This window comes from Medicago truncatula, chromosome 2 (assembly GCF_003473485.1).
Source record: "Medicago truncatula cultivar Jemalong A17 chromosome 2, MtrunA17r5.0-ANR, whole genome shotgun sequence".
NCBI classification, from domain to species: Eukaryota; Viridiplantae; Streptophyta; class Magnoliopsida; order Fabales; family Fabaceae; genus Medicago; species Medicago truncatula.
In genome coordinates this window covers 14410514-14426758 of record NC_053043.1, presented here as the reverse complement: position 1 = coordinate 14426758, position 16245 = coordinate 14410514, and the positions used below count along the sequence as shown (strand labels likewise).

The following is a 16245-nucleotide window of genomic DNA, read 5'->3' as shown; positions in this document are numbered from 1 at the left end:
ATACACCTTGAAAGAGAGAAATGTTATGCTTACAATCATATGCTTAACTAATGCGTTAATAAATCCCACAATCTAATGCGGTTTTCGTAATGTCTATTATAAATCGTAGACGCAGGTTCTCCCTTGCATGGGTGTATTGGCAAATATAATTTTTTGATATAACAAATTATATACTTTTGTTTTTGAAGGATAAAAAATTATATACTAATTAGGCAAACAATTTTTTTTTTACCGAAAGTAACAATTAGCATACTCAGTTAGGCAGCATAAACAAACACAAATGCTTTGGACATCATACCCCATACACAAGTATGTCGACCTAATGAGAATCAACATTTTATTTTCCACACCAAATTAACGACCAAAATTAATTTAGATATGTTCCTTTCATCTTTGGTCCCTACCCACATTATATATGCATTTCTTGATAATTGATATCCTTCCTCCACAAACCATAAGATAACTTTTTAAAAAAAGAGAGAGCATATTATTGATTTAAGTCTAAATGCATGAGTATCCTCCTTTCTACTCGATGAAAATTATTCCTCAACCACATCCAAATTATATTTATCCACATTCACACTTATATTTTTCTTAACCAATGGCTCAAATATGTATTGCTAGCGTAAATTAAAAGTTGCCTAACCTCATTATTCTCTAGCTAATCAATATAATTAATGGCCCTAATTTACTTTACATGCAATTTGTTTGCATGAGTTAATTATTAGAACTTATAACTCTCTCCAACTTTGTTCTAGAATAAGTTATTCTCCTCAAAACAAAACAAAGATTCTCTAAAGTGGGGTAACAATACTTTGGACTCCACAAATTGTTAACGGAATCAAGAGCCCTCCCCCTCCCCCATTCCGATTAAGACCAAGGCACATGAGATTTAACCCACAATATCCTTTCTTCAAATGCACATACTTTGCTCATAACTCTCCCCATTTGGGTCCCACCTTAGCTGTACGCACATCCAAATATTCATGTATATATTTGTATTTTTTTTTTTTTACAACTTGGTTAAGGTGAATTGAGTTTTGGAGGCCGACGCATCAAATCTAAAATACTTTTTTTTTAACAAATCACTTATAATTTAGGTGTTTAATTTCGTTCGAGATATATCTCAAATAACTTATATATTATCTATCAACGAATTAGCGATTTTTCTTTTAACAACGAAAGTGAAATTCAAACTACACTATTCTAGAGCATTAATTATATCCATATCAATTAGAATACATTGACTACATATCGCTCTTTATATAATATAAATAAATAAATAAAACATTAAATTGAGCACTCTCTCCCATCATTTGGTTTATAAATACCCCATCCACCCATCCCCAACTATCATTGCACACTCATCTCTAACCACCTCAAAAAACCTTAAAAATCACAACACAAACACTTTGTTCTTGTTTCTTCTTTCTTGCTCCATTTGTATACTATTCCAATAATGTCTGGGGTTTGGGTTTTCAAGAACGGCGTGGTGCGGCTAGTGGATGGCGTGGAGGCGATGGAGGGTGGCCGCCAAGGGTCAGGCGGACGGCGCAAGGTGTTGGTTCATACCGCAAGCAACGAGATTATCACCTCTTATGCCGTTTTAGAGCGCAAGCTAAGTTCATTGGGGTGGGAGCGTTACTATGATGACCCTGACCTCCTCCAGTTCCACAAACGCTCAACCGTTCATCTTATCTCCCTTCCTATGGATTTCAACAGGTTCAAGTCCATGCACATGTATGACATCGTTGTCAAGAACAAGAACTCCTTTGAAGTTAGGGAAATGATGATGTAGCCAGCTAACAAATTAACAACAATCCCTATGCATGACCTTGTAATTTGGATTCTTGGTTTTGCTTCTAAGTCGTGTGTGTGTTGGTTTGGTTTTTGATTAGTATGACTAAACATGTCTACATGATTGTTTGTCATATTAATCTGCGTATTTTGTGCATAGGTTTGTGTTTTGATTACTGAAATATATGTAATATAGAGCTACGGTGTGTTTGTGTTTGAGTGACTGTGTTCATGTGTATGAAGGTGCGGTAAATATTTGTAGTCGTTTTAAAGTTGGGGTTTTCCCAATTTAAACGTGTGTGTGCTAAATAATATTCACATTTTTGTACATCTAATAAACATTATAATGATGTATATAGAGGACTGAAAGATTGAATTAATCTGTGTTAAAGATTCACGGTGTATTAGATTCATGATATGCAGAATCGACCTAAGAGTAAGACTATTAAAACCCGTGTTTTAGGTCCACCAACAAAAATGTCACATATGCATACAATAAAACCTGCATATTTTAAAATTTGTTTTCGGACTCACTTAATATTAAAATTATTGGATCGGCCCTGATGATATATAGCTTAAAAGGTTCTTTGGGTCAAATCGAATTTTCACATTTGATGAGTATACAGGGGATGGTATCTCTAATCAAATAAGGCGAAATCTTTGTGTTGGATGTGTGGAGCTATACCATGTAAAGTTACTATTTTTGTTTAGAAACAATTTTAACATGGAGGGGTAGAGTTTGATTTGATGGTTGGATGAGGGAGTTAAGAAGCGAAGTGATAAAAATGGCGAGGTTTCGATCTCAACTCTAGGTATAACTGTGAACCTTCGCTATCTTTTTATTTAAAAAAAAATAAAAATACCTAAGTCTAGGTATAACTGTGACCTTTGTCATATTAATCTTTTTGATTTGATGTTAAAATATTACCATTTTAAGATAAATTGTGAACAAGACGCACTTTCTCATAGGGGCATCATTGATCTAAATCATTGTATCTCATTGTTTTATGTTTAAGACATAAAAAATGGAAAGAGCGATAATATTTGAACATTAAAATTGTGACAACTTATATGACAATCTATTAAATCAAGTGTTTTTTTTTTTTTTTGTGTACAAAGCTAAAATCAAGTGTTAATTTGGTTAAGAGAAAGAAAGAAAGAAAAAAGCACTTGATTTTATCTCATGAGTTGTTTTCAGTGTAATTATCATAGAAGTTGTTAAAATTTTGATGCTCAAATATCGTTAATGAAATGGAAATCACTCCCCTTTTCTTGTAATGTAATAGCATGCATATTGGATCTCACAAAAGCACTTTATAGGACAAGTTTAAAGTAAAAGCACAATAATACCATAAGTTCTACATGAAGGATTCCTATTTGCATGAGCTTAAGACTTGAAATCTTTGTCAAGACAATCTTTGCACAAACAAATTTTAACATTATAAAAAGTTTGAAAATAGTTTTATATATGAATGTTTCTTTTAAATGTGTATGTGTGTTATTATTAGATTTAGTTACTATGCAAGATGTATGTTCAATGTAAGAGCTTTCCTCTCGAAGAAATAGAGTTCAAATCTCCTCCAAGACGGTTGTTACATGGTCACTAATGATACTTTATTTTTCTACTTATTTTTATCAAAAATATTATATTTAGTTATTTCCATTCACCATCTTTTATAAATGACATAAAATATATACTTCATTTTTTAAAATGTCGTGATACTATGATTTGATAAAAAGCATTTTTTATCAAAAAAATATCATATTAACTTGTGTCCAAAAAAATATCATATCAAGTCACGTAAGTGTAGCTTAGTTAATAGCTATCAAACACCTTGTTTAAAGAGGTTAGGGTTTGAACTCCGATTTTTTACTTCTTCACACTTGTTGAAATCAAATCGTTAGACTACTTGAATGGAAAAAAGTACATATTAAAGATTCTACAAATCGAGTAGTAATTATGCTTTGGAAAAAATAATCTTTAACTTTTTCAAAAAAGAAATACTCACCATTTCCAACACAAAGTTTCTATTTGAAGTACATCAACAAGTGTTTTAAGGACACGTGTTAGCATGTACCTTAAAAAAATATCAAATACGCCCCTATTTCTACAATATGTATCGAGTAAGTCCATTTGAAATTATTTGAAAGTTTTTTTTTTTTACAAAAACAAAATGATATTTATTCATTCAAATTGATAGAATACATCAGATACAATAACATGTTCAACATCGCTAACAACGTAAATGGTGAATCCGAAATCGCAACACCTAAGTTAATAACATACAATGACAAACTCCCTACAATTAATATGATAAAATCTATGTCACTCTAATACCCATGCTTTCGAATATGCAATGTTAATGTCCAAATTCATTGATTGAATCTGTAATTGACTGAAGTCGATATTTCAACAGGAACCAAACGAAGACATGAAATCAAACAACGCCACACAAGACGACGAACAATACAACGCCGCATTCAAACGACAAAATCACAAAAAACACCAGAAAAAACTTGGTGTATGTGGAAACTACTTAATTAAATTAAAAAAAGAAAAAAGATGAAGAGAAATGATTATAAATTTATAAGTAAAAAAATGACCAAAATCATTCCTGCTCGATGAGTGAGAAAGAGAACTCAGAAAAAGTGAAATTTCTCTCACTCAACTGATTTGAAAGTTGAGATGCGAATAGTACATATATATTTTCTGTCTGCAAAAAAGAACCTTTCCTTTGAACCTTGAATCTACTTTAAAACTCCTCCTCCATACCTAAAAATACTTTCTCTTACACATACGGCCATGCATTATATTTGACCAAGCAAGCAATGTGTACGCCCCTTTTATTCAATGCCCCATGCTACAACACCCTTCTCAACCAATTGAAAAAGGCACAGAAATTAACTCAATGATAAGAGCCGTATCTACCACAACCCCACCTTTTTGGAGATATTGTTAATCACTTAATCATATAAGAAATGAAAATCCCATAAAAGAGAAGAGAAGTAATAAAGGGAAATTCCATGCATACCTTGCGGTCTCACCAATCTTCAACGGAATGGTGTGGGACATGAAGCCCATTATGTTCTTGAATGGGATAGGATGCTATTTTTCATTGAATTATTGAGTGGTTAATTTCTTTCCTTGATGAAGCTCAAAAGGAAGAAGTTATGGCTATGATAAGAAGATTCATATATGTTGCTTCCAAGAATGGAGCAAATTAGCCACTCCTCTTGAATTTTTTTCTTCTGGTGAGTTTGACTATTTTTACTACAACTTAGATCGAGAATAGTTGGAATCAAGCTAAACTTTACAAAACTCTAAGCTTGACATGTTTAACAAAATTCAAAAATCAAAGTACGATATGTAATTTTTTTTAATTTTTAATAAATAAAAAGAAATTGAGAAGAGAATAACTTTTTTTTAATTGCAAATGTTATAAGTTTTAGTTTAAACCAATTAAGCTACAAAATAACTCAATTTTAATTGTACGAGTTTATACCCTTATAAACTAGCGATATGAAGTCCAAACAACCACTTTATTAAAAAATATCACGTGTTTGTGGAGGGAAACCTATAGAGAAAAAATCAATAGTGAAAATTTTGATTAATTTTTTTTTTATTAAAATAATTAAATTTGTAACTACTTATCATTGAAGAGTAACTTCGTTACGTCCTCGTGAGCTTAACTCAGTTGGTATGGACAATGCATAATAATATATGTAAGGTTCGAGGTTCAAACTCCGACCATCATAAAAAAAAATTAACTTCGTTATTAACCGGATTGACGGTAACGTAAGGAGTCAGACTCACGCACACAGTGAATTAAGATTCAATCACTGCAGAAAGAGGTTTTTATATATTTTTTTTTTTTTTACAAGAAAAGGTTCTTATATTTATAAGTGTTTGACATGTCTTGAATAAAAATGCATCTCTGTGATCACAAAAACGCATCTAATGAAGATAATTAATGGGAAACAAATAAAGAATCATTAGATTTAGCTGTGTTGAGTTTGTGGGGTATGACCAAAGTTCAATTTTCACAAAAACACATCATTGAGACAAGCAAATAGCTTTGAGGTACAACCTAAGCACTTGAGTGGATATTAGTCTCAAAATGAGTTCAAAAGACAAAGTTTGTTGTTAAACAATATGGAGCCACGGGTACCAAATACACTAATTACGGTGGTTTTCTACGTAAATGAAGTTCAACAAATAGCTTTCTACAAATACAACTCCACAACACCACAACCAGTCAATCATACATTACATATACAACAACCCAAAATTCAAGCTCTATCAAACCCTAATAATTAAGTTTCCACATTCCACTATTAACATATATTCAAGCTCAACAACGTAACGAGTCATGTATGCGTGTTACACTCTTTTTCGTCAAGGATCCAGTTCCATAAATTTTTAGAGGAGTATAGAAAGTAGGTTACTGCTCTTCCCCCAGCACAAAACGCTCGCGCCCTGCAGCGTTGCCCAAAATACTCTTACGTTAGTTAAGTAACGTAAGTGTTAAACACTGCGCTACTTAAGTAACGCTGCGTGAGTTAACTAACGCCGTCTTAGTAAACTCACGCTCAAAAACAACAACATAAATTTGGTTCTCTTCTCTTCGTTCCTCTCTCTCTCTCTTCCGATTTCATTCAATCTTTTTGTTTAATTTGCTCCATTCTTGGAAGCGACATATATGACTGTTTAAGTTTGATTCATTGAATCTATTTGTATAAGTTTGATTTGAGGATTTATTAACCATTAACGCTCAAAAATTCAATTGGTAATGTGAGTAATAATCTACCAAGCTTTTACCATATATTTGATGTCTCTGATCATGTTAGCCAATTATAATATGGGAACGCTCCAATTACGAAACAACACAACAACATCCCATCTATTTTACCAATCAAACTCTATAAAAACAAAACTCAACATTTTCTTCCTTCCCTTCTCCATCGATAAAAAAAATCCCAAAATGAGTCGACCTATTTTGTTATCGAAGCCAAATCCATAAAAATATTGGTTGGTTTTTGAATGAAATCAGAAGAAGAGAGAGGGAAGAAGATAACGTAATTCATGTTGTTTTTAAGTGTGACTTAAGTCACACTGAAATATGAGTTAACTCACACAGAGTTAACTAACGCAGGGGCATTTTGGGCAACGCTGCAGGGCGCGAGTGTTTTGTTTTGTGTTGGGGTGAGAGTAGAAATCTAGAAAGTATGAAGGAAAAAAAAAACAAGAGTGAGTGGGCTACTTTGCACTTGAATTTGTGATCATCGATCAACTTTTTCCCTAAATTTTTTGAAACAATCAAATCGTCCCTCAATTTACTTCGCCTATCAAACTAGTCACCCATCAAGTCTAGACGTTTGACTCGTTAACGTGCATCATCAAACGTTGACGTGTCCATCCATATCACCTCTCATATATGTAAGAACTAAATTGATAATGAAATTTGACATGGACCAATTTGATAATGAAATTTGACGTCATAAAGAATCACGGAAATTCAGCTTCTAACCTTAAACACCAACAACATCAAATCCCCAAATAAAAATTTCAAATCTTCATAGTCTTTTTTCTGAAGGACAAATATTCGTAGTCTTCGCACCCTTCTCTTTGCCAATGTGTAGAAATTAGGTTAGTTCAAAATGAGGAGCATGAGTTCATAGGTATTAGCATTAAACTATAAAACAAGAATATTGGTGCTGGAGTTCTTTTTTAATAATTGTTTTTATTTTTTTTGTATAAATTTGGTATCCTTCGCGCACAACTGCAGAGACTAATTCCTTGAGCATTATGGGACACAGATGGGCAACAAGCTCTCCCTAAAAGTTTTAATAATTGTTTTTATTTTTGTTAGTATTACAACGCCCGTCTTTTTTAATTGATTATGTGGTGTGTTTTTTTCTTTCATTTCTCCAACTTCTTATCTCTTGGTTCAAATCACTTGAGCTTTATAATCCCGTCTTTTCAAATTGATTAAATCCTATTTTTCCCTTTTGTCTATTCTTTGGGATGCTCACTCAATCTTATGCACATTGTATGTACATGCTAAATTATTCGGGGTGAATACACCACACCATATTTGAAACATTTGTGCACATATTGTGTGAAAAATGATGAAGATTTGAGTTATTTACTTGCGTATTTGATATTGTTGTAGTTTATGGTTTGGTTGACGATAAGAGAGAAAATAAAGAACATGATATTTTCATGAAATTGTGGTTTTTTTTTTATGAAGTTGTGAATCTTTTGGATTTTTTATAATGACAAATTGATCCACATAAAATTGGTCTCTAACTCTATAAGAAAAGTTCACTATTGTATGTTTTTTTAATGGGTTAAATTAAAGTAAACAGAATTACATATATAGAATTAATTGATCACGTGATTTATTTTTTTGGTTAATGAGATATGTAAAATGTCGATGAAAATTGTGTAATTCAACTTTTTAATTCAACTTTTCAAACTCTATAATTATAATTTACAACCAACGTAATTTTCAGTATTAAAGTCTATTATATTATATGATAAATATGGGTACAAATTTCCTGTCAAACAAATTTTTTACATACCTCATTTGAAACATGCAAGGTTTCGAAAACTCCCAATGGAACATGGGAGAGAATTGAACACATTTGAGATATCTCTTTTAAAAAAAAAAATCCAGTAGTAGCCATCCCAACTACTAAACCATGCAATGAATATATTGTGACAACTTCTTTTAGAAATGAGAGAATGAGTAAAAAGAATGCACCACTTATATTTTGTAGCAAATTAACGATAGCCCAATCAAAAAATTAATTTGGTTTATCCATGATCTTGTTTGTGTTTAATCATGTTGCAATTATTATTGTTGTATATTACATTGTTGAATTTATGTTGAATTATCTACTCAAAATTGACGTTGTTGAATTATATTGTTGATGTAAAATGTGATTTAATGATAAGTTTTTTTGTTTTCTATGTTCTAAATGATTTTGAATTCTATAATCCGAAAAGGTAATAAGCCAACCCAATACTAAGGAGGTGTTTGTTTCACTGTTATTAAAAATATTCCTGGAAATCCAAAGAAGAAAAATAAAAACACCTGTGTTTGTTACAGGGGAGTAAAAAAAATTCCCAGGAAATATTGATCCATGATTTTATTTTTTTTATGTTAGCTTGGATGTAAAGGTTAGATAGATGCATTTTTCACTCTTTTCAAACTTTCACACCAGACTCAATAAAAATTTAGCTACAACTAAACAGAGTTTATGGGTATTCTTGGACTTATGGGTGGAATACAATTTACAGGTTAGATTTTAAAAAAGTGGATGTTATCTCATTGAGTCCATCTAATACCCCAATCCAAACGGAGCCTAAATCATAGAATTTTTGTATATTAAAAAAAAAAGTATAACTGCACTGATTGCAGATCAAACAGTCCATCACAGGATAAACTGATATACCCTTTCCTTCTATTTAACAATTACCAATAACAATAACATTCATATCTTTATCCACCAGCAACAAGGCAGGAAACTTTTTTCCAACTGAGAAACTGCCCCTCCTGGGTTGATTTTCTTCTATGTTACATCATTTATAAATAAAAACAATAACTATATCCTGAGAGTACACAAAAATTTTACAAAACATCCAATCATACTTTCACCATCTTCACCGCGTCGATAACTTATGAAGTGTGATTCCACGTCAGAAAAAATTTATGAAGCGATATTATGACCTGGTAAAATATGATTAGATGTCTTACAAAACTTTCTTATACAATCAGTCTATAGTTATTGAACTCTTAAAAGAAAAACCTGATTAGTAAACTTTCAATTATTGCTAATTTGAACAGTTAAATCCACCGCAAATGGAGAGCCAGATAACCAGAACCAAAAACAACAGAATTCCGAGAACAACCAATTTAATTTTCATGTTCTGATACCACATCTTCCGACGGACCTGTGTTCCTTGCTTTCTGAAATCTTGAGCCTGAAAATTACAAAATCTTTTTAGCATAAGAAAGCATAAGTTTCAAAAACAATGTTGTTGAACCTTGGCCAACTTACTTGTGCGCGCAATGTCTCAGTCTTGTCTGAAAGAACAGATAAATTTTCTCCTCTATCAATAGCCTGAAAACATAAATGATTAAAGTTTATACACTGTCTTGTCTAGCATTGAAATTTGAAATAAATGAATCCAGCTTAAATAGAACTTAAAATAAGGCAACTGAGCAGAGCTTCGCTTTGGTAACAGATATACACAAAGACAATGCAAGGAATTCATAGGTTATACTTCAGTTACTCAAAGTTTCAAGTGGGATAATATTTTTTATCTGCAAACAGCAGTGATTAACTGATTAGGAGCAAATAGTTTTTCTAAATAAATATTTACAAGAATAAACGTTAAACAAACATTGCAATGTAGCACTGGCACTTCAAATTGAAGGCATGGCTGGTGTCTGACACGTGTCGGTGTCAAACACCAACACGGCACTGACATGTGTGGTTGGGCTCAATTTTTTCATTTTATCAAATAATTACTGGTGTCATGCCCAATGTCTGTGTCAGTGCTTCGTAAGTCATAACGAACAAAACTGCCAGTGTGAGGAAGGAGCAAAGGGTAGAAGCATATTGCTTATCCAATTATGTCCTTCATATTGTTCTTAACATTTTCAATTCTTGAAATTTTCTGAAGTGTTCAGAATTTGAGAGGGACACAATGATAGTGAGCTTTTCCTCAACACTGCTCGAAAATGGTAATAATCAGTCTACATACAAACATAGCAATTAGCAGTCCTATCAGAATCAAATCCACTCCACTCCCCACATTTTTAGAGAAAATGTGAAAATGGATTGTAAGTTAGTAAGACAGGATCCATAATGATAACTGTGTTAGAAAATGAAGGGATATCAGGAAGAAAACAAAATCTCCAAGTCTTATTCCTAAAAACAAACAGTACCTTGTCTATATTTTCTAACATGATGCTTTTAACTTCTGAAACTTGAGCCTTCACTTTTAATAGCTTTTCAATCTCTTCGGCATGATCAATGATATACTTCATGTGTTCTTTCATAACCGGTCTGCAGTTGTGCACCCATATTATTAATTTTTTATACAATTTGTTCATTCAAGCCTTAAGATGTCAACAAACTTTAGAACAAAATGAGTATACCCAAATTCCTTGTTCAGACTTTTGGCAATAGCTGTATCTGCTTTTCCACCACCATATCTTTTCTTAAAGTCTGCTTTGACACGTTCAAGGAAAGCGATGGAGATCTGCTTGCTAACAGATTCTTTGGCAACAACACAATAAGCTGCAATTTATAGAAAGCACAGATGTAAAACATTAAAAATAAAAGAATCATTGTGCTGCAGCTTGATGTTTAAAATCTAAGCAAACATCGGAGAAAACAATCAGAAGTAAAAAATACACACAAATAGACACACATGCAACGATTATATTTAGCGAGAGCATGGAAGGACTAATGTTGATCATTCGTTTATGTTGTACGAAAAGATCATGTTCTCCCCTGATACTCTCTATATAGGCGTATCTCGTGAGAATGTGAGAGGCATCGGTCTTGATTGATGATTACATAACTGTATGTATATATGTATTGTGGATGATCAGGATTGGATGATCAGGATTGGATGATCAGGATTGTTTAACTTAAATTGTACTCCTCAATTGAGATAAGTGATTGATTCCTTACTTAAAATAAGCTTTTATATGTTTGTAGGTGTTTATTTCTGAAACATTTTGGAAAAACAGAGCTGTAGAAGTAGAAAGTTGGATTTAACTTATGAGAGTAAAAGCTGACTTTGTGCATGTTTGGAAATTGGAATCACGATGACACCGTGATTTTGTTGAAGCTCCAAAGTGTAGCTTTTTCTAAAATCACATTGGCCCACCGTGATTCCACCAAACTCACTGCCAATCCAAATATAGACTATAATTAATGGAAATAATTGTAATCATGCCAAAATCCTTTCAATTTTCTTTAACTACAAGTGCTTATTAAAAAGTTTATCTAAACTAACACTAAAAGCTTCAAAGATCTCCACTGATCAATGGCCATCCATTTCTATTGCACCCTAATCACAACTCAAAAACTACTGCACAACTCCACAAACACAAGATTAACCCTTGTTTGAACAATGTTTGCATGACTATTACATCACTAAAGGACTGACAAAATGATCGGATGTTCCATCTAAAGGATTGACAAAATGATCGGATGTTCTACCAATATCCCTGATTATTGACAGACAAGGCTACAATATGACATTAAATTGTGTTCCTAAAAGGAATGCATAACTAATATCATACAACAAAATTCACCAAAATCCAAAAACAAATACTTCTAGCCCGGTCATGAAGTGACAGTTGAGTGATAAGTGTTTGACTTTGTAACCTACCTCAAGGTATTGAGTTCAAATCCATTCAAAAACCGTATTAAAATGGTCATTAGTGTCCCTTTAATTAAAAATGATTTCTCCCTTCCCCAAATTTAATGTCAAAATAATTCTTAGAATTTCGGCCGGGCCTAACTCAACCTTACAAAACCGGCTTGTAAGGTAAGGGTTGCACAAGCTTTATAAACACTACACAGACCATATCTCTAGACAATGTGAGACCAAATCCAACCCCTTCACACTCAACACAATGAAGGTGTTGAAGGCAACCCAAACGCCGCAATTAGGTGGCTAGGGGGAATCGCAATGAAGGTGGAATTTCTAAAAACAATAATAATGATAAGACTTGTAGCCGGATTTAATCATCTAATGGCACAAACATGCTCCCCACAAAAATCATTTACCTTAATTAGAACTCAATAAATCAAATTATGTTTCTCTTACTTCTCAGATCACTTATTTACTTCAATCACCAAAATATAACAAAACCCACCACTAAAATCAACTCAAAAACCAAAAGATCAAAACTTTAAGCACACACAATTAGATCCATCACCAAAAAACACACAATTCAGATTCAACTACAATTTCATCACTTCAAAAAACAAAACAACTCATTCAAAGTTCAACCATGCAACAACACACACAAAAACACAAACACAACAAAAACAAACAACAGATCAAACATACCATAACCATCTTCAACAAGAAAATTAAAGGTGTGATGGTCACAGCTGTATGTGAACTTGTTATTGGAAGAAGGTAGTTTCTGAAGACACTGAGCTGCAATGGCAGGGAAGTTACCAGTGAACTCGGTGTACTCAGCTAACACCATCGTTCCACGAGCTACAAAGCTGTATATGAACGATTCTTGACTCATTGTGCTCTGTAACTGAGTTAACTCGGAGCAACTCAGATAGAAAGAGAAAGCTTCGTGTTGTTGTTTTGCATCTATCTACCGCCCAACTTTTTTCCAATTTCTATACCTCTTTTTGTGCCGTTTATTGCAAATTAATTAATAAATAAAAAATTTTGAAAAAATATAAATTATCTTGAAAATTTATTTATAAAAAATTTCTTAGTCCCTTAAAAAAAAAATCTAAGTGTCACACTCATACACAAAAATTATTTAGTGTTTTTAAAAGTTAACTCAATTGACATGTAAATATCGTTAAATTAGACACATTCAATATATTCAAATATAAGACCTTACAATTGTGTGTGAGAATTTTTAACGATGTTCACTATTTTATCTGAGATCAAAAAAATAAATATTTAAGGTGAATGAATGATGAGAAGGACTAGGAAACTCGAGGAATCAACAATTGGAGCATATCCGCACTCATGAATGATACCATGATCTAAAGATGAAGACTTTCGAATAACACTTATAATGATTTTTTACATTTAAATAAATGAATAAAACAAATTAGTGTAAACATAAATAAATTTTGCACAAATTTTTTTTTAAAATTAAAAATAGTCAAAAAGAGTCCTTTTGATTATTCTATTTCTTTTCCTTGTCATGAAGAAAGAACTTTCCTTATTTTGGTAGTAAATTAAGGAATCATAAGGTTAGCAATTTTATTGGAAAAAATATATATTTATTATTCATTTACTATAACAGTCTAAATATTATTTTTTAAGGATAACAATCTAATTATTTTATTTGAGGGGAACAGTCTAAATATTTATCTTGTAAATAATATATATGGGAAAATGACATTGCAAATTGTGTTTTGTCTATTTTAGTCTTTTTGAGCTGTCGTGATCGATTAGTATGGCTGAGTATGTTTGACTGAAGTGTGAAACAAAATCTACAACTACACTACAAATATTTTCTTTCGGCCATACTTTAATTTTTGTTTAATTATTATATTAAATTAACGATTTTAATTGGAGTTATTAGTAGGCTATTGTTAGGGGTTGGAATTCAACTATGGACATCCAATAAGGTTGAAATTTTTTTAAAAAAAGTTGCCGCTCAATTAATTTTTACAATGAATTGGGGATTAGTCTCTGCAATTGCGTGCGAAGATATTCACTTTAAAAAAAAAAAAAAAAAAACTATTGTTATTAAGATAAAATGACATAAATTAATTGCATTATTATAGTCAAAGTGAACGGAAATTGTGGCTGGGGTCTGCTTTATCATTGCTTGTCTCCAATGTTTTGTTTGGTTCCTTTCCAAACGAACAAAACTTATATAATAATTATTGCTTGTATGCATGCTTGGAAGGCATATCTCACTTATTACTTTAGTATTTTTTCCCCACTTTTTTCTTTTATATTGAAATTGTAAAGTAAAAGTTGGTTTCACGTTTGATTGGTATCACACCTTAACCCTTATCACGAATTTATTTCTTCGGTTTTAGGTGAAAGTAGTTTTGTATGACATGGTCAAATTTACATTTGATTTGCAAAGTTATATTCACATTCGTTCTTTGATTTTTGTATTCACAATTTTGTTCCATAGTCAAGTCGTACTTCTCTCATGTAAAAACTCACCCCTTGATACGTTTTCTTGTGTTTTATATTTACTTTCTATCTCATATGAAGAGGAATTATAATATGGACCAATTTTTTTTTAATCAGCAAATATTATTAAACGTTATTCCTGCAAGACGTAAGGTATGAACGAACAAGATACAAATGGTGCTGCATATAGACGGTACACCATAACCACCTAACAAAGCCCCTAAAGATAACCTACCAAAACACATCACCACCTAAGACGGACACCTTAACAAAAATAAACACTATAAAACACAGTCCACAATCACCCATTGTCACTACTCACCCCCAAAAGAACATCCCTCAAAATAAAACTCCCAGACTTCAACACCCAAGTCGAGCCACATGCGACAAGCTCCTAACCAAATGAACGTGCAGTTTCCACAACCACTCGACTTCTGATCCACCGAAAGAGCACAAAACAAAAGCCCAAAAACCAACTTGAGCCAAAGAGCTGACTCCCGATCTCGAATCAAAAGTGATCGGCCCACCAGACTTTAGAACCAAATCATCAAGCACCCCTCGCCCCCGGTACACCAGAGAACAACATAATATGGACCACCTTGATAGGTGATAAAGGATAGATCAAGATCGTCAACACTTAGATTCACTTAATCTTCATGTTATTATTATATATCTTATGTATTTGATTCTTTATATATCGATCTCTCCTCAATCTTCGGTTCTGCAGGTTTTTCGACCATTGTATATTTTGACCTCCAAACAAACCATTGTCCCTTCATTGTGAAATATTTTTCAAGTTAAATTTAAAGAATTTTAAATGACACCTAAAAGCAAGGAATTCCAAATGTCTTCATTCTTATATTTTTTCAAATTTTACAATTTAAAATTTATAAAAACTGTAAATTGACCCCTTCAAAAATTCAAAATTAACCCATCAAATTTTTCGAAATTTGCAAGTTGGTCCCTATTCTTAAATTTGACCCAATTTTTTAAAAATTTATAATGTCAACAATGAATTTTTTATTACTCTATCTAAACAAAACATTTATAAATGATAGCAATTGAATCGTTTGAATTGTCTAAAATACTAAGTTCTCAGAAAATTTCAACTACCTTATTCAAACACAATCTTAGAGAAATCAACAAAATCGCTTTCCAAATGTTAACTCCTTTCATCCTACTTCTGATATTGTTCATATCCATTCCATCCATAACAATTGTTTTAAAATTTCACATTTTATCTCCCTTATACTTTAACGTTATTTCTTCACCAAAACTACATATGGAGCCATGGCCTTGTTGATGTCATCATGAAGGGTTAAGCATTGACATAACTCTGCTATATTTGAAGACTAACAAGTTCCAAATTTGTTGAAATTATTTACTTGATAACGATCAAAAGAATAATAAAGACGATGTTACTTGTATCCACTATACTTTATAACCGATAACAATTGTTGACGGTCTATAAGATTCAATCATGCTAGATACTTGACTATTTGGAGGTGGGGTTTAGCATGGGAAAGAAAAATTCTTTTCCTTCATGGAAAAGT

At 32.2% G+C, this 16245-nt stretch overlaps 2 protein-coding genes across 3 annotated transcripts; one reads left to right on the top strand and one right to left on the bottom strand.

Annotated features, from left to right (window-relative positions):
- Positions 1-1336: 1336 nt before the first annotated feature.
- Positions 1337-2177, top strand: LOC25488138 (flowering-promoting factor 1-like protein 1). The gene has a single exon (XM_013607804.3). The coding sequence runs from the start codon at positions 1460-1462 to the stop codon at positions 1796-1798; it is 339 nt and encodes a 112-aa protein (XP_013463258.1). The 5' UTR covers positions 1337-1459; the 3' UTR covers positions 1799-2177.
- A 7041-nt stretch (positions 2178-9218) lies between these two features.
- LOC25488137 (vesicle-associated membrane protein 724) lies at positions 9219-13200 on the bottom strand. 2 transcript variants are annotated; one of them, XR_005644091.1, is made up of 6 exons: positions 12905-13200; positions 10971-11112; positions 10758-10878; positions 9865-9927; positions 9527-9787; positions 9219-9480 (listed from the first exon to the last, which is right to left on the bottom strand). XR_005644091.1 is itself a non-coding variant. In XM_013607803.3 (5 exons), exons 1-5 carry the CDS (start codon positions 13092-13094, stop codon positions 9638-9640), a joined length of 666 nt encoding a protein of 221 aa, XP_013463257.1. In that variant the 5' UTR covers positions 13095-13200; the 3' UTR covers positions 9219-9637. The 2 variants fall into 2 exon arrangements, 1 of the variants encoding a protein (XP_013463257.1); XM_013607803.3 differs by having other exon boundaries at positions 9219-9787.
- Between the last annotated feature and the right edge of the window lie 3045 nt (positions 13201-16245).

Coding starts and splice junctions, on each gene's coding strand:
- LOC25488138 (XM_013607804.3), top strand. CDS start 1,460: ATGTCTGGGGTTTGGGTTTTCAAGAACGGCGTGGTGCGGCTAGTGGAT.
- LOC25488137 (XM_013607803.3), bottom strand. CDS start 13,094: ATGAGTCAAGAATCGTTCATATACAGCTTTGTAGCTCGTGGAACGATG. Junction 11,113..12,904: donor TCTTGTTGAAGATGGTTATG/GTATGTTTGATC, acceptor TATAAATTGCAG/CTTATTGTGTTGTTGCCAAA. Junction 9,928..10,757: donor TGTTAGAAAATATAGACAAG/GTACTGTTTGTT, acceptor TTATGTTTTCAG/GCTATTGATAGAGGAGAAAA.